Source organism: Budorcas taxicolor, chromosome 8 (genome assembly GCF_023091745.1).
Source record: "Budorcas taxicolor isolate Tak-1 chromosome 8, Takin1.1, whole genome shotgun sequence".
NCBI lineage: Eukaryota > Metazoa > Chordata > Mammalia > Artiodactyla > Bovidae > Budorcas > Budorcas taxicolor.
This window is the reverse complement of record NC_068917.1, coordinates 20,335,256-20,357,040: the sequence shown is the minus strand read 5'-3', so window position 1 is coordinate 20,357,040 and position 21,785 is coordinate 20,335,256. Positions and strand designations below refer to the sequence as shown.

Sequence of the window (21,785 nt, the reverse complement as noted above, 5' to 3'; positions counted from 1 at the left end):
TTACCACTGAACCTCCAAGGAAGCTCCTACATTGATTGACATTAGGTTGTTTCTAATTCACTACCAAGAATAATGCTGCAGTAAATAACCTTGAAAATTTCCCCTTGATACATATGTGTTTGTTAATTTGTTTATTTCTATAGGCTAAATTTCTAGAAGTGAAATTTTGAATAGAATGTTATTTATGTATACAGTTTTTATTATTTTTTAAAATTTCTTTCCATAAAAGGTTGTACCATTTTATACAACCACAAGCAGTGTGTAAAAGTGTTTCCTCACCAGTGCTAGTTATTAGTTTTTGTCAGTCAATACATAGTTCTCTGACAATTCAGTGTTCTCCAAAGCCTGAATCTGTGTTACTATGATGATCCACAAGGTGGGGCTAATTTTCTGGACATCTACATACTCAGACTGAGCTTAAGGAATGCAGTTTACAAAGTACAGTCACATATCTCCCCAAGAAGGATTTTTGGACATCGTCACTAACTATAAATTATTCCTTCTATTTGAGAGTATGGTATTTTCCCAGAGATTGATGAAACGAACTATCATGTGGTTATTAATACAATATATCACAGACATCTAAATATCCAACAGCTCTAATGTGATAAATATGTGTCATAATAAAATGCTATAGGATCATATGATTACTGTCTTAAATTTCAGATGAATTCATTTCAGTTTATTCCATGATTTATATACTGCTTTCAAGAACAGTAAAAAAAAGACAACCATTAAATGTTTAGTGAGTGCCAATTAAAAGAATAGTAAAAACATAAAATACAACCCTTTGGTTTGTCTGTAGGTTACTTCTTTCTACTCATAGTTCCAAGGCCAGGTTAGAAGCTTTTATTCTCTGATTTTGTCAGATAAAATAGAATTTATGAAGACAGAATAGTTTTGTTTTAGAGCACAGGTTCTACAACCAGAATGCCAGGATTCAAATCTGGGCTGTTCTGTTTTACTGGCTGATCTTAGCCATGCTACTTGACCTTTCTATACCTTTGTTTCTTCGTCTTTAAAGGGAGATAGTAACAGTAGCTACCTCCCTCTTAGGGTTACTGTGAGGATTAAATGAACACTGTGTGAGTGTGTGTGTGTATGTGTATGACTCAGAATAGCATGCAGTTTTAAAATTGTGCATAAATGTTAGTTATTGGTTGTTAGCATTAATGCTTTTAATTTATAAACTGAAGCTTGAATAACGGTCAAGAAGATTTTCTCAAAACATATTTGGAAAGAATTTTCCCATTAGTATTTTCTGTGGAACATACAGGATAACATCTTCAGCTTACCATCTGGTATCTGAGATTTCAAATGACATCTTTATGCTGCTATTCTTTAGTTTCTCAATACACATTCAATGAAGAATGAGTCATTTCTTGGTGTTCAATTTGGAGACTGGTTAAACTATTCATGAGTGTAGTGGTGTTATCTTCAGACCAGGCACATTAGCATCCTCTGAAACTTGTCAGAAATGAAACTTCTTGGATTCTACCCTAAACCTACTGAACATGAAACCTTGAGAATACAGTTTAGCAGTTTGTTTCAACAAACCCTCCTGATGATTCAGATGCATGCTAAAGTTTGATAACCACTGCTTTAGGAAATAATTAAGAACTTAACATTGTATTTAGTATACATGCCAAGGATTACTCATTAAACCATATGATTTTGTTGACATTACTCTGTTGAAACAAACTTTTTAAAATGGTACTTTCTCTTCTCTTTAGAAATGGTGGACTTTAGGCAATAATTTAACTTTTACATATTTAGAGGATTTTTAATGTATATATTTTAAATGCCTCTAGTAGATAGAATTACCAGACTTTGTCTGCATAGCTGTAAAGAAACTTTCTTGGCAAAATTTAAAACATTTTGTAGAGAATGTATGATTGATAAATTGGGTGAAGCTTGAAAATTAAAGGGGAGAGTGAAAAAGTTGGCTTAAAGTTCAACATTCAGAAAACTAAGATCATGGCATCCGGTCCCATCAATTCATGGCAAGTAGATAGAGAAACAGTGGAAACAGTGTCAGCCTTTATTTGGGGGGGGCCTCTAAAATCACTGCAGATGGTGACTGCAGCCATAAAATTAAAAGATGCTTACTCCTTGGAAGAAAAGTTATGACCAACCTAGAGAGCATGTTAAAAAGCAGAGACGTTACTTTGTCAACAAAGGTCTGTCTAGACAAGGCTATGGTTTTTTCCAGTAGTCATGTATGGATGTGAGAGTTGGACTATGAAAAAAAGCTGAGCACTGAAGAATTGATGCTTTTGAACTGTGGTGTTGGAGAAGACTCTTGAGAGTCTTGGACTTGCCCCTTGGACTGCAAGGAGATCCAGCCAGTCCATACTAAAGGTAATCAATCCTGAATGTTCATTGGAAGGACTGATGCTGAACCTGAAACTCCAATGCTTTGGCCACCTAATGTGAAAAGCTGACTCATTTGAAAAGACCCTAATGCTGGGAAAGATTGAAGGTGGGAGTAGAAGGGATGACAGAGGATGAGATGGCTGGATGGCATCACTGACTCAATGGACATGAGTTTGAGTAAACTCCAGGAGTTGGTGAGGGAGAGGGAGGCCTGGTGTGCTGCAGTCCATGGGGTTGCAAAGAGTCAAACACGACTGAGTGACTGAACTGAACTGAACTGAAGCCAAAAGTTAGTTTATAACATTTAAACTTATGTGTACTCATTTTAACCTGCCAGTTTAGTAGTATTTGATATATTAGTTTCTTACTACTATAGTAATACCCAAAAAGGTAAGAGATGATATAAAAAGTTGAAGTTTAATAGGACTACAAAACTAATTAAAATTGAAGTAGGAGTTGGGGAGAAGGAAGTGCTATAGCTTACTAAAATATGTGAAAATGTTAAAGCGGATTTAGATAACAGCTCAATGTGAATTCATGTGATATAGCCTCCAGAACAGCTGGAATCCTAATCCTTTTACATTAACAAAAGATGAATATATAGACTATGAGAAGTGATAGTCTGCTTGGAATCCTGTTTTTGGCATCATACTTTAAAAGGAATAAAGGATTGGAATTCACTAAGAGTAGAATGAACACATGATAAGGGGGCTGAAACCATGCCAAATAAGGAGCACTTGATGGTACTGAATATCAACAGTACTGGGAGGTTTACCTTGCCTCAGAAGGATCCCAAGTGCTAAAAGGAAAAAGTCCTTCCAGCAAAAGTCCTTCAGGGTTAATTTTTGCCCCTTGGCATTAATTTTATTTGCTCTCTGCTGCTTTTTCTCCTCTAAAATCAGTAAGTCTGCTGACTTGGGGACCTTGTGGCCAGGGAGTCACTAGCATATGCCTTGTAAACTGGAGAGAAGATTGGGGTAGCTACATATTCTGGAAAATGGTGATCAGACCCTTTTCCAAGGTCACATCAAATACTCAGAGTTTGAAAGTAGCTGTGAAATAACCCTCATTTTATGAGCGTGTCCTTTCCCTCTCCTTTGGTCTCTTCATTAGACCCTTTTGCTGGCCTGCTTTTTTTACACCTCCAGTGTGATAGCCAATTAGCTTCCCTCGTCTATGATCTTGCTCTCTTCTATAATAGGAAATCTAAGAGCAGATACCTTTTTCCTGAGGTGAAACAAGCCCTGTGTTTTACCCTACTTTAGGACTACCCATGTCTATACATTGCCTCTCATGGGAAGCTCAGATATTAATCCACCAACTGAGAAATTACAAAATAGAGTTCACTAGGGATCTGATCTCTTTTCTTTTTAGCCACAATGATATATGGGGGAGGAGGTTTTATGAAACTTGGGAATCTGCTAAGATATAGGGGTTCTGTCTTATCTAATGCAGCTGACCAGCTGTATAGCTGGAAACATTGACCAGATATATCTTTCAGCTACGTCTTTTGGTAACTTGGAGCATGGGATTGAGTGGAGTAGCAGGTAGGAATCTCCCAGGTTTCTGACTTGCATGATGATGATGGTGAAGGGCTTTCAAACATAGTAGGGAATACAGAGGGGTACAGACTTTGAGGGGGAAGACTGATCCATTTAACTATGGAATGGCTCAGGAGTAAAGAATCTGCCTGACAATGCAGGAGCCACAGGAGATGTGGGTTCAATCCCTGAGTTGGAAAGGTCCCCTGGAGAAGGGCATCGCAACCCACTCCAGTACTCTTGCCTGGAGAATCCCATGGACAGAGGAGCCTGGTGTGCTACAGTCCATGGGGTCACAAAGACTCAGACACAGCCGAGTGACTGTGTGTAAGGGCTATCCTTAATGAATTTGGGAAAACTGTTTTCAGACCTGAAAGCAGAAAAGCTGTCTGCTGACTTGGGTCTCTGACTTTGCCATCACCTTTATATACTGGTAACTCATTTCCTACCCAAGCAAGTATACAAGTGGAAATTTATCAGTGCCATGTAATTAGGGGCTCTACTCTATCTGTTTCACTCCCTAGCCTTACTGCTCTTTTAGTTGGCACCTGGCGAAACAGTATACTTAATAGGAGGCTATATAGAACACAGGCTGACCAGTGGGCTCTTAGCCTCTAGTCTTTAACTGTTGACTCCCCCATTCTCTTTGAATCCTTCTTCTGAAAGTCCTTCTAAATGTCAGCTTCTTACCAGGAGCCCCCTTAGAAATCTCTTATTTTCTCCGTCTTTGCTGGGCATCATCTTAGTAAAATTCCGTAGCTTCTGCAGAATGCTGAGAACCAAATGACTTTAAGGAAGAAACTGAAGATTGGAGCAAGCACAAATTTATTCTGTTTTCTCTACCTGGGATCCTGGGAGCACAGGACTGCAGCCATCTTACTAGTTGAGGAAAATAGCCCTGGGCTTCCAAATCTCAATTTTTGTAATACTAAAAATCCTGTTTTTCTAAAATTATCATGATCTAGTTTTACCAATGATCCTTTTATGCAGCTATAAAATGTCAAATTTTGTCCTTGTGTTTGGGCCTTGGATTTTTGCTCTTTTAATCATGTCTTTCACATATATTAAATGCAACTTGTCTAGAATTACTTCAAGCAACTTCTTCCTCAACTTAGTTTTTTCTTTCAGTAACTAATACGACAGTGTCCTCAGTTGCCCAAGACAGAAACCTGGGAGTCATACTTGAGTTCTCCATCTCCAGCCCTCACCACAATCAATTCACTCTAGCTCTTAAATGTCTCAAAAAAAAAAAAATCTCTACCTTACATCCTAATTGCCACCGGTCAGTCTTCATCTGTCAACTGAATCATTGTTGACAGCCTCCTAACTGGTCTTACTGTCTCCAGTCTTCTCTTTTATTCTCCTGATCAGAAATATTTTTCAGAAATGCAAATTGATAATTTTATTCCTCTTCTTAAATAATCGTACCATTGTCCTTAGGAGAAAATCCAAACGTTTATAACATATGCCATATAAGGTCTCTCATAGCCTACCTCATCTTTTTTTTTTTTAATGGGAGTATAATTGCTTTACAATGTTGTATTAGTTTCTCCTGTAAAACAGTGTGAATCAGCTATAAGTATACAAATATCCCCTCCCTCTTGAGCCTCCCTCTCACCTCCCCCATGCCACCCCTCTTGGTCATCATAGAGCACCGAGCTGAGCTCTCCCCATACTGTGCAGCAGTTTTCCACTGGATATCTACTTTACACATGGTGGTGTACATATGTCAATGCTACTCTCTCAATTCATCCCACCCTCTCCTACCTCATTTTTGTAGCACTTTTTCTCTTCATATTCTCTTTCAGTTCTTTGTGCTACCATATTCATCCTCACTTTCAAATTTCAGTACTTATAATGCTTTGATTATGAACTTCTATAATTTGACCCAGTAACTCCTTTTCATCCTTTTTTTATAATGCACACATGTTAAATATTACTTCTTTAGTGAAAAACTTCCTGGATCCCCAAACTAGGTTGTCTTTGCTGTGTACTGCTGTAACATCCTTTACTTTCATCTAATAGCACTTCAGTTCAGTTCAGTTCAGTTGCTCAGTCGTGTCCAACTCTTTGCGACCCCATGAACTGCAGCACACCAGGCCTCCCTGTCCATCACCAACTCCCAGAGTTTACCCAAACTCATGTCCATCGAGTAGGTGATGCCATCCAGCTATCTCATCCTCTGTCATCCCCTTCCCCTCCTGCCCCCAATCCTTCCCAGCATCAGGGTCTTTTCCAATGAGTCAACTCTTTGCATGAGGTGGCCAGAGTACTGGAGTTTCAGCTTTAGCATCAGTCCTTCCAATGAACACCCAGGACTGTTCTCCTTTAGAATGGACTGGTTGGATCTCCTTGCAGTCCAAGGGACTCTCAAGAGTCTTCTCCAACACCACAGTTCAAAAGCATCAATTCTTCAGCACTCAGCCTTCTTCACAGTCCAACTCTCACATCCATACATGACTACCTTTGTTGGCAAAATAACGTCTATGCTTTTTAATATGCTGTCTAGGTTGGTCATAACTTTCCTTCTAAGGAGTAAGCGTCTTTTAATTTCATGGCTGCAATTACCATCTGCAGTGATTTTGGAGCCCAAAAAAATAAAGTCTGACACTGTTTCCACTGTTTCCCCATCTATTTCCCATGAAGTGATGGGACCAGATGCCATGATCTTAGTTTTCTGGATGTTGAGCTTTAAGCCGACTTTTTCACTCTCCTCTTTCACTTTCATCAAGAGGCTTTTTAGTTCCTCTTCTCTTTCTGTCATAAGGGTGGTGTCATCTGCATATCTGAGGTTATTGATACTTAGTACATTTTAATTGTTAAATCTTTAGACTTTAAGTTCTGTGAGGAAACTAACCCTGCTATTTTGTTTGCTGTTGTGAGCTATTCAGAGATGAAATGAACTTTCACGGGAGCGTATATTTCCCATCACCAGTGTGTTCATGTGTAGGTTGAAATTGGAACTAAAATAGAGAACTTTTGGAGACCTTTTCAGTTCTTTTCAGTTCTTTCAGTAAGGAGATTTTTTTTTACCAAGTTGTCAAGCATATAAATGTATAACTTTTAAAATAAAATCAATTTAAATGAATCTCACCTAATTGAACATTAATATTAACCACTGAATATGTAATGACTAATAGCATATAGAGAACCTAAGAGATATTTCTAATTTTGAGTACTGTAACTGGAGTTTTTAAAAATTGTTATTCTCTTTTATTGCTTGTAGGTGAAATGAATCAGAAGTACAAGGAGCTAAAAAAGAGGGAGGAAAATATGGACAGTAAGTGATAATCTTAGAGATGTGAAAATATTATATTCTCAGATAGTTGTTCATTTATACTAAATCAGATCTCACTTTGGGACGATACAGTGACTAATAATAAGTGCAGAAGTGTGGACATTCAAAGCATTTGACTTGAAGTATTACTAAATGTCTAGCATAGTTTAGGGATGGGTAGAGAATTATAGAAAGATTTTGTACATGTGTATACGTGTGTATGATTGTATGTTAGGGATAGATTCTAAAGCTAATATTTACATTTATAGTCTGTATAAAGAATCTATGGACCACTCATTGTTTGAACATTGGATGTTCTCTTTTACATGCTTTACCCTTAATATCTTTCACCTTTTTTATACTTTTCATAATACCTGTCTCGTTATGTATTAGCCCTCATCTCTGATTTTGTTTCTTGGTTCTGTCACTAACTGAAACTTCTGTTGTGGCTTCTCATTCACTTTTTTTAAAAAAAAATCTGAATTTTAACTTTGTAAATAGATCTTCACTTTAACTTATGTTGTACCTTCAAAAGTTTATAAAAATTGACTGTATTAATGATTACTGCTGCTGCTAAGTCACTTCAGTCGTGTCTGACTCTGTGCGATCCCATGGACGGCAGCCCACCAGGCTCCCCCATCCCTGGGATTCTCCAAGCAAGAACACTGGAGTGGGTTGCCATTTCCTTCTCCAGTGCATGAAAGTGAAAAGTGAAAGTGAAGTCCATCAGTCGTGGCCGACCCTTAGCGACCCCATGGACTGTAGCCTACCAGGCTCTTCCGTCCATGGGATTTTCTAGTCTCTTTTAAATTATCATTTTTCTAGAATTTGACATTTTTGTAAGTCTGATGTCAGTTGTTACCTTCATAGAAGCATGTTATAAATCAGTAATGGCCAACTCTGGTTTAACAATATCCCAAGACTACTTTAAAAATCTCAACAAGTACCAAAAACTACCTCAAAATTAATTTGTTGTTTCATGCAAATATTAAAATTATTTTAAGTTAATTTTTGAAAGATCCATAGAAATATTTTAAGAATGTAAATAAGAGCAAATTATATACTAATTTTATATTAGAGGAGAAAAAGAATGATTTCTTAGAATATTTATTTATGATCTTGAATAAATCACTGCTGCTTCTGCTGCTGCTGCTAAGTTGCTTTAGTCATGTCTGACTCTGTGCGACCCCATAGACAGCAGCCCACCAGGCTCCCCCATCCCTGGGGGAGTGGGTTGCCATTTCCTTCTCCAATGCATGAAAGTGAAAAGTCAAAGTGAAGTTGCTCAGTCGTGTCCGACTGTTCACGACTCCATGGACTGCAGCCTACCAGGCTCCTCCGTCTGTGGGATTTTCCAGGCAAGAGTACTGGAGTGGGGTCCCATTGCCTTCTCCAGAATAAACTAAACTTATTTAATTGAGACTATTTTGGCATTATAAGGAAAATGCTCAATTTTCAGGTAAAAAAGGTATAGTAGTATTTTCAGAAGTAAAATTAATGGCCAATTACAGATGTTAATAATTGTAGCTGTATCAGTGAGATCCTAGTGTAAAACCATAGAAATTTTTCTCATCTCCATCTTATCAGTTGTTGCTTCTCAGCCTGCATTTATAAATATTTAGTGTACTTGTATTAAGATCATAGTAGTTAAACTTTAAAAGTTTGAAAGTATGTAGAAATGTTCTTATTGAGTAATTTAATTACCCTTGGGTTAAAAAATTAAAGTGATATTTAAAAATTTGCTTTGAACTTCTAAAAAGTACTTCTCAGACTTACAAATCAGAGCTTATATAGTGTTTAGCTATATCAACAGTAGCCTTTCATCATATGTTTCAATCGACAGCTTTTATTGAGACTTTTGAGGAAACTAAGAACCAGGAACTGGAAAGGAAGGCACAGATAGAAGCCAGCATTGTTTCGCTTTTGGAGCACAGTAGTCGAGTAAGTGCCATGTGCCGGTCTTACTGTCCTCATTATTTTTACTGTGGTTACCTTATAAATACAACTCAAAAACCGCAAATGTTCACTATTGTGTAAGAGCGCAGGATACCTAGTGAATATCTTGATTCCTCAAAAAATGTTTATTGAGCAGCTACTGTTGTGTGGTACCATAGGAGGGAAAATATATGATCTCTTTTCAATATTCTAAGTGTTTTAAAAATCCAGTTAGTTCCTATAATAGCATAGTTGAATCTTTCTACAGTGAAATAAAGCAAATATAAAAGAAACAATTCTGAATTTTAATTTAACCTCTCCTTACTGAGAAATCTGACTTTGAATATCATGTTTTCTTTTATAAAATATATATATGTAATGAATGATATATTTCAAAACATCCAGTCCTTTAGCAGCATTTTTAAGAGTTTTATTGGAAAGTTAAATCAATGGAATTTTTCCACTTTCATGTCTCTGCAAATACAGAATATAAATCGTATGAAACAGATATCCTCTATCACCAATCAAGAGCTGAAAATGATGCAGGATGATCTCAATTTTAAATCTACTGAAATGCAGAAATCACAGAGTACGGCTAGGAATCTGACTTCAGGTGAGAAAACACTGTAGATTTTAATGTCCTTTTTTTCTGTAACGAATTGGAACTTTAAAAATCTGTTATTCTCTTTGATTTTTTTTAAAGACTGAGGATATAATTTATGATTGCCTATTGCTGCAGTCATTCATAGGCTCAGAATTTTGTGTGACTTTCATATCTACTTCATAGTAATTCATTCGCATATTCTCATTCATTTAACATTTATTGAATATTTGCTCTGTGCCTTTGCTATAATTTGGGTATACAGAGATTTTTAGAACTTGAAATGGCTCAGCTGGAATTCCTTCACCTCTACTAGCTTTGTTTGACTTCACACTCCAGGATATGTGGCTCTAGGTGAGTGATAAGACCATCATGCTTATCTAGGTGAGCAAATTTGGAAAACTTAGCAGTGGCCTCAGTGCTGGAAAAGGTCACTTTTCATTCCAGTCCCAAAGAAGGGCAGTGCCCCAAAATGTTCAAACTACTGCACAATTGCGTTAATTCCCATGCCAGCAAGGTAATGCTTAAAATCCTTCAAGCTAGGTTTCAATAGTATGTGAACTGAGAACTTCCAGATGTTCAAGCTGGATTTAGAAAAGGCAGAGGAACCAGAGATCAAATTGCCAACATCCGTTGGCTCAAATGCAGGAGACCCCAGTTCGACTCCTGACTCGGGAAGATCCCTGAAGAAGGGATAGGCTACCCACTCCATATGCATGGACTTTTCTGGTCGCTCAGATGGTAAAGCATCCACCTGCAATGTAGGAGACCTGAGTTCAGTCCCTGGGTTGGGAAGATCCGCTAGAGGAGGGCATGGCAATCCATTCCAGTATTCTTGCCTGGAGAAGCCCCATGGACAGAGGAGCCTGGTGAGCTATGGTCCATGGAGTCACACAGAGTCAGACACAACTGAGTAACTAAGCACAGGACACGCAGAAAAACCAGGAGAATTCCAGAAAAGCATCTACTTCAGCTTTATTGACTATGCTAAAGCCTTGGACTGTGTGGATCACAGCAAACTATGAAATATTCTTAAAGAAATGGGAATACCAGACTACCTTACCTGCCTCTTGAGAAACCTGTATGTAGGTCAAGAAGCAATAGTTAGAACTGGACATGGAGCAGCAGACTGGTTCTAAATTGGGAAAGAAGTACGTCAGGGCTGTATATTGTCACACTGCTTACTTAACAGTTATGCAGAGTATATCATGTGAAATGCCAGGCTGGATGAAGCGCACGCTGGAATCAAGATTCTGGGAGAAATACCAATAATCTCAGATATGCAGATGACACCACTCTAATGACAGAAAACGAAGGGGAACTAAAGAACCTCTTGTTGAAGGTAAAAGAGGAGAGGGAAAAAGCTGGCTTAACATTCACATTCAAAAAATGAAGATCATGGCATCTGGTCCCATCACTTCATGTCAAATAAATGGGGAAACAATGGAAACCGTGATAGACTTTATTTTCTTGGGTTCTAAAGTCACTGTGGATGGCAACTGCAATCATGAGATTAAAAGACACTTGCTTCTTGGAAGAAAAGCTGTTGACTAACCCAGACAGAGTATTAAAAAGCAGAGACTACTTTGGCAACTAAGGTCCATCTAGTCAAAGCTATGGCTTTTGCAGTAGGCATGTATGGATGTGAGAGCTGGACAGTAAAAAGGAAGAGTGCCAAAGAATCAGTGCCTTTGAATTGTAGCGCTGGAGAAGACTCTTGTGAGTCCCTTGGGCAACAAGGAGATCAAATCAGTTAATCCTGAAGGAAATCAACCCTCAGTATTCACTAGAAGGACTGATGTTGAAGCTGAAGCTCCAATTCTTTGGCCACCTGATGCGAAGGGCCAACTTATTGGCAAATATCCTGATGCTGGGGTCAAAAGCAGGAGGAGAAGGGGATGACAGAGGATGAGATGGTTGGATAGTATCACCAACTCAATGGACATGAGTTTGAGCAAATTCTGGGAAGTAGTAAAGGACAGGAAAGTCTGGAATGCTGCAGTCCATGGGGTTGCAAAGAGTCAGACCCAACTGAGCAACTGAACAGCAACAACAGATTTTTTTTTTTTTTAATCCAGTCTATTTCTTCAAGAAACTTTTCAATCTCGTAGAATGACAAATAATTGAAATATAATGAAACAGTACTATGATATAAGCATAAAGAGCAATGGAGGTACACAGGGCTCATATCCCCCTGGTCTTGGGTAATTAGGAGAGGTCCTGCAGGTGGCCATATTTTAATTACAATTAGTTTCAGTCATTATGACTAACATGAGATTAGGGCAGCACTGTCTGAAAGAAATGTAATGCTAGCCACATATATAAATTTCCTAGTAGCCACACTAGAAAAGTGAAAAAGGTGATTGTTAATAATATATTTTGTTTACCCCAGTGTAAAAAGCACATAAAATTTACCATCCTGTAAGGGTACAGTATAGTAAATTATCTGTACATTGTTATGTGACAGATATCTAGAACGTATTCATCTTGCAAAACTGGTATTTATACCCATTGAACAGCAGCTCCCCATTTTCTCCTCCTCCTAAGCCCCAGCTAACCATAGTCTACTTTCTGTTTGACTACGTTAAACACCTCTTACAAGTTGTATCGTGCATATTTGACTTTGTGTTACTGGTTTAGTTCATTTATCATAATGTTTCTCAAAGTTCATCTGTGTTGTGACATGTGACAGGATTTCCTTTTTTTGAAGGCTGGAAAATATTCTGTACTGTGGTAACTACCACATTTTCATTATTCATTCATTTGTTGACATTTAGGTTGTTTCTACCCTAAGGCTATTGTGAATCATACTTCAATGAACAAGTGTACAAAGATCTCTTCACAATCGTCTTTCAGCTGTTTTGGATGTATACAACTATGAATATTTTTACACCTTTATTTTCTGTTTTTCATAAGCTGAAGTATTTTATGTTTAATTATTTCATCTAAGAAACTTCTATTTTGGGTTTTAAGCCATAGTTTAAAATTTTTCATTATCGAAGGTCAATATTAATTCAACAAGTTTTTGCCTCCTTTAAGCTATCTTTATATAAGAAATATACATTTTTAAAGAGTAAATATCAGAACTAGCAAATGAATTCAATAATCATAACTTAGTATTCCTTTCATATTTTTATATTTTGTATTTACATTTCTTTTGAAAGCCTAGTTAATAAAAAAAAATGAGAAAATCCAGTGGAGATAAAAATCCAGTTTATTACTCTGATAAGGGTTTTACTGAAAATTTCCCTTTTAAAGCTTGAATTATCTGACCCCTACAATTAATTTCATTTTCTGTGCTCAGTTACTTTTTTTAAAAAACTTTTTATTTTGTATTGGGGTATAGCTAGTTAACAATGTTGTGATAGTTTCAGGTGAACAGAGAAGGAACTCAGCCATACAGATACGTGTATCCATTCTCCCCCAAACTCCCCTCCCATCCAGGCTACCACATAACACTGAGCAGAGTTCCATGTGCTATACAGTAGGTCCTTGTTGGTTATCCATTCTAAATATTAATATAGCAGTATTGTACTCAGATGTTTTCAAGTGTTAATTTAAGCCATGCATATACATTGTTTTTTTAATTGTTCCTTAACATCATCCCCAATAAGAAACTTCTATCTGGAGATCACCATAAGAGGTTTAGAATATTATGATTCAGCTTTCAGAGATAATGAATTTTACATCCCCTTTTTGTGAACTGCCTTCCTTTGGCCCTTAAAGTTATAATTGGAACTCACCTAATTTTTTTGGTGTACTCTATGTTTCTTAATGGGGCAAATCGCTCCCAAGGGGGAAAATTACTTCTTGGGAGGAAGGTAAAATTTTACACACTAATTATAATGGTTTGTCGCCCTCCAAAGGGTCATTGTACATAAACAGATATACATCTGTAATATAAAAACTTCATGGGAGGTGACTAGGGAAACAGTAGTCTACAAACGGCTCCTTTGGGGGACAACAATGTAAAAAAAAAGATTAAGAAGCACTGATAAACTGCATGAGTGAAGAGGCAAGGAACCTGTCAGCAATAGTTTTTATTTATATTTTTGGAAAGGAAACGCCAGAGAATAAACAAATCCTCTGATGGCAGAATATTTCAGGAACATTTCCCCAGGTCAAAGTGGCTCCTTCTGAGATTTTGCTACTATGTACACACTGCTTGGTAAACTTTTCAACTTCATAGCATATCAGAAGGAACTAGTCTGCATCCTCTTCCTGTCTCTTCTCTTGGAGAAGGTTTTAGCTTTTCATGGGGACCTGCTGTTAAAGGAAGATAAACTTTATACCAACCAACCATTTTCTCCCTTTCTCTAGGAAAAGCAGTATATGTAGTTTTTTAGTGTATCTCCCTAATATATCTTTAAATTAAACTTGTAGTTAGATTTATATAGCTTTTTACTGAACAGTGAAAATATACAAACTGAGTACATTTCCTATTTGGAACATTGAAACACCATAAGCCTCAGTGACTTTGATTCAGTGCTTTGATTCTCATCTTAACTATTTCCAACCCTAGTAGAAATATTAATCCAACAAAACGAAAGCCCTCTCAACAACACTTAAGTCCATGTGTATCTTATAAAATAAAAAATGTCAATATTGTTGAGCCTTTAGATTCTTTAAAGGGACAGAGGAAATGTTCACATTTAATTATACCAACTTAGGACAAATTTGGTTGGTAACAACCTTCTTTGTTAAATCAGTGTCGTCTGAACCTTTTTTTTTTTTTTTTTTACTGTTTGATATTTAATATCCTGTGTGATTTTCTCATAATAATAAGCCATGAGTCATTCAATTCTTAAACATATTTTTATTATGATGTCACCTTCCAGGTATATTTTAATCTTTCTGATTTTTTAGGTAGTAGAGAAAGGTTTAATAGCAGCTTTATATTTAATTTTTCTATTAGGCAATCTGTATAGATAATAAAAATTAATTCCAAGTAAATTTTGATAAATCTTACATGAAAAAACCAACTTACTTACCCATTGCCTGCCCTGTATAAGAGAGACATCCTGGTAAGAAGTGCCAGAAATCTGTATATAAATGCCAACCAGATACTTATCTGGCTACTGAAATGTATGTGCATAGAGTAGACTTTTTGGGACCTAAGGAAAAAGCAGAATTTGAAAGAACTGAATGCAGAGATTTCAGATGCTATGTACTCCAAAGGAGAAAAGTTTAGAGTTTTATTAATTTCAGCAAAGTTAATTGTTCATTTATAATATAAATCAACACTCTTCAAAGGAATAGAATATGGCATCTCTAACATCATTTAAAATGTCCATTATACCATAAAAAATTTAATAATGTAAAGAAAGAAGAAAATGTAAGTCAAGAGAAAAAGCAGTCACTATATACTGAACCTGAGATAATCCAGATATTGAAATGAAAAGGACTTTAAAAGTTATAAGCATATTTAAGGGCTTGAGAAAAATGAAATCATACTAAATGAACAGGTGGAGAATCCCACAAAGAAATGAAAATAACAAAAAAAGAACCAACTGAAAATTCTAGAGTTGAAAATACAACTAAAATGAAAAAAATCACTGATCTAACGGAAGATAGAAGACAATTGGAAAAAAGAATCAGTGAACTTAAAAGATAAATAAATAGAAATTAACTAACCTGAAGAAGGAGAAAAAAAGAGTAGAGCCTACATGATCTGTGGGACAATTTCAAGCAGTCTAATTTACATGTAATTGGAGTCCCAAAAAGAAAAGAGAGACAGAGAATGGGAGAGAAAAGATAGTTGGAAAATGGCTGAAATTTTTCTGAATTTGATGAAAAAAATTGTACAGACCTAGGTCAAGAAGCAACAGTTAGAACTGGACATGGAACAACAGACTGGTTCCAAATAGGAAAAGGAGTATGTCAAGGCTGTATATTGTCACCCTGCTTATTTATCTTATATGCAGAGTACATCATGCGAAATGCCCAGCTGGATGAAGCACAAGGTGGAATCAAGATTGCCGGGGGAAATATCAATAACCTCAGATATGCAGAAGACACCACCCTTATGGCAGAAAGTGAAGAAGAACTAAAGAGCCTCTTGATGAAAGTGAAAGAGGAGAGTGAAAAGTTAGCTTAAAACTCAACATTCAGAAAAACGAAGATCATGGCATCTGGTCCTATCACTTCAGGGCAAATAGATGGGCAAACAGTGGAAACAGTGTTAGACTTTATTTTTGGGGGCTCCAAAATCACTGCAGATGGTGACTGCAGCCATGAAATAAAAAGATGCTTACTCCTTGGAAGGAAAGTTATGACCAACCTAGACAGGATATTCAAAAGCAGAGACATTACTTTGTCAACAAAGGTCCATCTAGTCAAAGTATGGTTTTTCCAGTAGTCATGTATGGATGTGAGAACTGGACTGTGAAGAAAGCTGAGCACCAAAGAATTGATGCTTTTGAACTGTGGTATTGGAGAAGACTCTTGAGAGTCCCTTGGACTGCAAGGAGATCCAGCCAGTCCATCGTAAAGAACAGTCCTGGGTGTTCATTGGAAGGACTGATGTTGAAGCTGAAAATCCAATACTTTGGCCACCTGATGCAAAGAGCTGACTCATTTGAAAGGACCCTGATGCAGGGAAAGATTGATGGCAGGAGGAGAAGGGGATGACAGAGGATGAGATGGCTGGATGGCATCACTGACTCAATGGACATGAGTTTGGGTAAACTCTGGGAGTTGGTGATGGACAGGGAGGCCTGGTGTGCTGCGGTTCATGGGGTCGCAAATAGTTGGACACGACTGACCAACTGAACTGAACTGAACTTAAGAAGCCCATCAAACCCCAAAAAAGGTTAATATAAAAACTGCTCACCTAAGCACATCATCGTGACTGCTGAAATGCAACAATAAAGAGTAAACAATAAAAGGAGCCAGAGAAAAATAATATGTATATACAGGGAATGATACATCCCAGTCATTCTGAATTTTGTATTTTACTCTGAAATATGTTACTTTTAATATAAAAATCTTCTGTCCCTAAATATAATTATTTTTAGCAGGATGTTGTGTTCAGCTTTTGATATTCTGAAATACCAATCCCAAGGAAGGGCAATACCAAAGAATGTTCAAACTACTGCACAATTGCTTTCATTTCACCTGCTAGCAAAGTAATGCTCAAAATCCTACAAGCTAGGCTTCAACAGTGCATGAACCGAGAATTACCAGATATACAAGCTGGATTTAGAAAAGGCAGAGGAGCCAGAGATCAAATTGCTAATATCTGTTGAATCATAGAAAAAGCAAGAGAATTCTAGAAAAACATCTACTTCTGCTACATTCTGTATGCTAAAGCCTTTGACTGTGTGGATGACAACAAACTGGAAAATTCTTCAAGAGATGGGAATACCAGACCACCTTGCTTACTTCGTGAGAAACTGTATGCAGGTCAAGAGGCAATATTTAGAACCAGCCATGGAACAACTGACTGATTCCAAATTGGGAAAGGAGTATGTCAAGACTGTATATTGTCATCCTGCTTATTTAACTTCTGTGCAGCGTACATCATGTGAAATGCCGAGCTGGATGAGGACAAACTGGAATCAAGATTGCCGGGAGAAATATCAGTAACATCGAATATACAGATGACACCACCCTTATGGCAGAAAGTGAAGAGGAACTAAAGAGCTTCTTGATGAAGGTGAAAGAGGGGAGGGGAAAAGCTGGCTTAAAACTCAACATTCAAAAAACAGAGATCATGGCATTCAGTCTCATCACTTCATGTCAGATAGATGGGGAAACAGTGGAAACAGTGACAGAGTATTTTCCTGGGCTCCAAAATCACTGCAGATGGTGACTCCAGCCATGAAGTTAAACTTGCTCCTTGGAAGAAAAGCTATGACAAACCTATACTATAGTGTATTAAAAAGCAGAGACATTACTGACAAAGGTCCATCTAGTCAAAGCTACGGTTTTTCCAGTAGTCATGTATGGAAGTAAGAGTTGGATCATAAAGAAGGCTGAGTGCCAAAGAATTGATGCTTTTGAGCTGTGGTGTTGGAGAAGACTCTTGAGAGTCACTTGAACAGCAAGGAGATGAAACCAGTCAGTCCTAAAGGAAATCAGTCCTGAATATTCATTGGAAGGACTGATACTGAAGCTGAAGCTCCAGTTCTTTGGCCACTTGATGTGAAGAGCTGACTCAATGGAAGAGACCCTGATGCTGGGAAAGATTGAAGGCAGGAGAAGGGGACAACAGAGGACGAGATGGTTGGATAGCATCACCGACTCAATGGACATGAGTCGACTCAATGGACTCTGGGAGTTGGTGATGGACAGGGAAGTCTGGCATACTACAGTCCATGGGGCTGCAAAGAGTTGGACATGACTGAGCGACTGAACAACAACAGCTCTGAAATACCACTATATTTTTGGGTGGGAGGTATTCATATCCTTACTTTAAAATAGAGGAAAGATGAACATAAAATATTCTATGAAACTGTATCACTGTATGCCTCTACAAATTAGTAACTACAGTATGTATCAGATTATTCCCATGCCAGTCTCTGGCAATACAGGAGAGAGGAAACTGGCAAATTCAAACCAGGTTTGAATTCAGATTTCTTCATCTTGATATACAGGACATATATTTCAATTCCATTTTAGTATTTGGTTTTGAGTTACCTGGAATAAAATTTCCAGAACAATGGATGATGCCTGGGGAAAGAAGCCTGAAGTAGTGTTGCAGGAAGGAGGACCCCTTCCAGGGCCCGAAACTGGGCTCTTGTCTAACACTCAGAAATGAATTGTCCGAGGAGACACATGTGCTGACAAAGCAAGAGATTTTATTGGGAAAGTGCACCCGGGTGGAGAGCAGTTGGGTAAGGGAACCCAGGAGAACTGTTCTGCCACGTGGCTCACAATGTCGGGTTTTATGGTGATGGGATTAGTTTCTGGGTGGTCTTTGGCCAATCATTCTAATTCAGAGTCTTTCCTGGTGGCGCACACATCGCTCAGCCAAGATGGATGCTAGCGAGAGGGATTCTGGGAAGTGGACAGACACGAGGTGTCTCCTTTAGACCTTTCCTGAACTCTTCCAGTTGGTGGTGGCTTATTAGTTCCATATTCCTTATCAGGACCTCCTGTCATAAAACAACTCATGCAAATAGTTACTGTGGTGCCTGGCCAGGGTGGGCGGTTTCAATCAGTGTGCTTCCCCTAACAACTCCCTCCTGAGAGACTTCATACTCATGATACTTCTTGGGAATTGGGGCGGAGGTCTCTTTCTTCTATAACTTCTTCCTGCTGTGCATGGGCGTAGCCCTGCCTAGCAGAGCAGAAGTCTCTCTCTACCTGATCTAAGTTGGGGTGTTCCACATCTGAAACCAGCTTCCACCCTTGTAGTAACAGCAATTTAGTTTGAAACTGCTGGAGTCTGCTGGAAATAAACTTTGTAAGGAGTTGGAGTATACAGGGGCCAAATAGGAGGCCTAATAAGATAGTTACCACTGGACCCATGAACAGTAGGAGCCAAGAAGGGAAAGAAAGAGAACTCCATACACTTGTTGAACGCAATTCCCAGATCTTTGTGGCCTGTTCCAAAAGCCCCTTGATATCTTCTTGGACCTGCCCAGACTGGTTGTAATAAAAACAGCATTCTTTAGATAGAGACAAGTGCCCCCCTGTCCTGCAGTCAGTAAATCTAGGGCCTGACGATTTTGTAGGACCGTTGCGGCTAGGGAGTCTAACTGGGATTCTAGGCGTTGGAGGGTCCTCACCGTTTTTTCTATGGTTACAGCAGTGTTGGTAGAAAGCTGCTGAAATTTATGTAAAGAAGTTCCCCCCATGGCAGCTCCTGTCAAACCAGCCGTCAGTCCTAATGCCAGGAAAAGAGGGGTAAATATTACCACACGACATATCCTCTGATCAGTATATACTGGTAAAGGCAAGGAGGTATTACTCCAGGCCAGATCTATGTGGGGTGTAACATACCCTAAGGAGCAAGTTCCTGACCAAAAAGGTGGTAGGGATAAATAAGCTTTATCCCCACATATGAAATAGACACCATGACTGGGTTTAAGCTGGGCAGCAAAACGGGTTTGCCAAAGAGGAACAGGATTTCCATCTGCCTTACAACTGGAACATGTTATAATGGAACAGGGGCAGTCTCTTAGTAGCTGAGAGAAGACTGTCACTCCACTTGCTGCAAAACCGGCAGCAGTGAGGGCATTTAGGAAGGGATTCAAGTGTTGTGAGGCATCCTGGGTTCTGTCCTCAAGCTAGAGAGTATTTCGTTTAGGCTCCCACCATAGGGTTAGGTTTTCAGGGGTGGGTACCCCTACAAGGGAGTAACAGGGGTCAGAGTTGCCTGCCCGATTTAGAAACCAGGATGACCAGGTGTGGTTCTTTGGTCGTCCAGAATAGAACATGGATTTTCGAGACTGGTTAATAGCATTCGAGGAGAGCCTCATGTTTGGGGATAGGTATAGTGTGTCAGTTCTGCCAGAACCTCTAGTTCCCAGACTTTGGGCTAAATCATAATACCCTAGTGAAATTTCTAGGTCCCGGTTTTTCCCATCAGTTTCAACAGTGAAAGTCACCGCACATTGTGAGTTGCCTAGATTTCCCACTGACACCCCTGTCAGGGAGTCGCTTTTTAGACAGATAGGGAAGGTCACTTGGGGAATGTTAGTCAAGAGAGAAAATAAGGGCTCAGGTGGGATTGCAGATGTTATTGAGGGGGTAAATATAGACAGTTGTTGCTGATACCAAGGCATGAATATTTTTCCCCTTTTTCCCCAAAGGCCATACCACGACCAGATGGGGCACACTGGGTAACAGCATGTAGCTCAGCTGGAAGAGTGGGCCACTGATACCCTGGGATAGATTGGACATATCCCCAACTTCTGCCATTAATGCAGATCCAGCAGGGGCTGGTTAGGTTGAGTCGAGAAGCAGTGTGGTTTGCAAGTGTATATGCCTCGTTTAGGGAGAGATTAATAGCCATACAGGGAGATATGATTAGAAAGAGGAAGAACATCATATGATGCATTTTTACTTATCTGAAGGAGAGTTGATGTGGTTCCACCTGAACAAGAGTCTGAGATCTTCAACAGATTCACAGGAATAGTTGTCCTCTGGTTTTGGAGTCTCAGTCCCCTTCCCCCCCCTCCTGTAGGCCATAGGGTTTTATTCTAGAATTGTGGACCCAGGCAGATAGACCCTTCACTTTTACAGCAGTTGAGGTTACTAGGACAACCTGATAGGTCCTGTCCATTTTTTGGACAACTGGCTTAGACTCCCTTTTTCTTGCCAGGTCTTTACTAATACTTGGTCCCCCGGCTCTTCCTGGGGATTTTTCAAGTTTTCCTGTGGTCTAGGGAGGATCTGTTCTCCATATCATTGGAGTTCTTGTTGAAAACTTCCCAAATCAGTTATATGTTTTAAGAGAGTATTGGTGTCCTCATCAAAAAACAAATCAGAAGTTAGGAATAGACATCCATACATCGTTTCATAAGGGCTTAATAATAGTGGCCGTTTGGGGGCTGTCCATACCCTCATGAGGGCTATAGGTAGCATATGGATCCACTTATTATGTGTTTCTTGACATAGCTTGGCCAGAGCCCTTTTAAGAGTCTGGTTGGCTTTCTCTACCTTTCCCGAAGCCTGAGACCTCCAAGATGAGTGGAGGTGGTATTTTATGCCTAAGCATGCGGCCAGATTCTAGGATATCGTGGCTGTAAATGAGGGCCCATTGTCACTCTGAAGTGATCGAGGCAACCCAAACCTAGGTACTGTCTCCTTCAGCAGAGCTTTACAGACTTCTGTGGCTCTCTCTTAGTAGGGAGCGCTTCAATCCATCCTGTGAACGTGTCAATAAAGACTAGCAAATAAGAAAACCCTTGGGTCTTTGGCATAGCTGTAAAATCCATCTGCCAGTCCTCTCCTGGGTATGATCCCTGATGTTGGACAAGTTTAAGACCTGTCTAACAACCTTAGCCAACTGGGGATGGTAGAGAATAGGCTTGAGGAAGATTTCCAGATTATCTCTTCCAAAATGGGTACTTTTTTGTAAGGAGTTAATAATTTCCCAAACCTG

The 21,785-nt window shown here is 38.8% G+C and overlaps 1 protein-coding gene across 1 annotated transcript in view; it reads left to right on the top strand.

Moving 5' to 3' along the window:
• Positions 1 to 21,785, top strand: part of IFT74 (intraflagellar transport 74) — a 92,565-nt gene that overhangs the window by 55,302 nt on the left and 15,478 nt on the right. Inside the window, exons 13-15 of the mRNA XM_052645018.1 lie at positions 7,144 to 7,197; positions 9,038 to 9,135; positions 9,616 to 9,742. Of these exons, the coding sequence (XP_052500978.1) occupies positions 7,144 to 7,197; positions 9,038 to 9,135; positions 9,616 to 9,742 (279 nt within the window). The remainder of the gene's footprint in view (positions 1 to 7,143; positions 7,198 to 9,037; positions 9,136 to 9,615; positions 9,743 to 21,785) is intronic.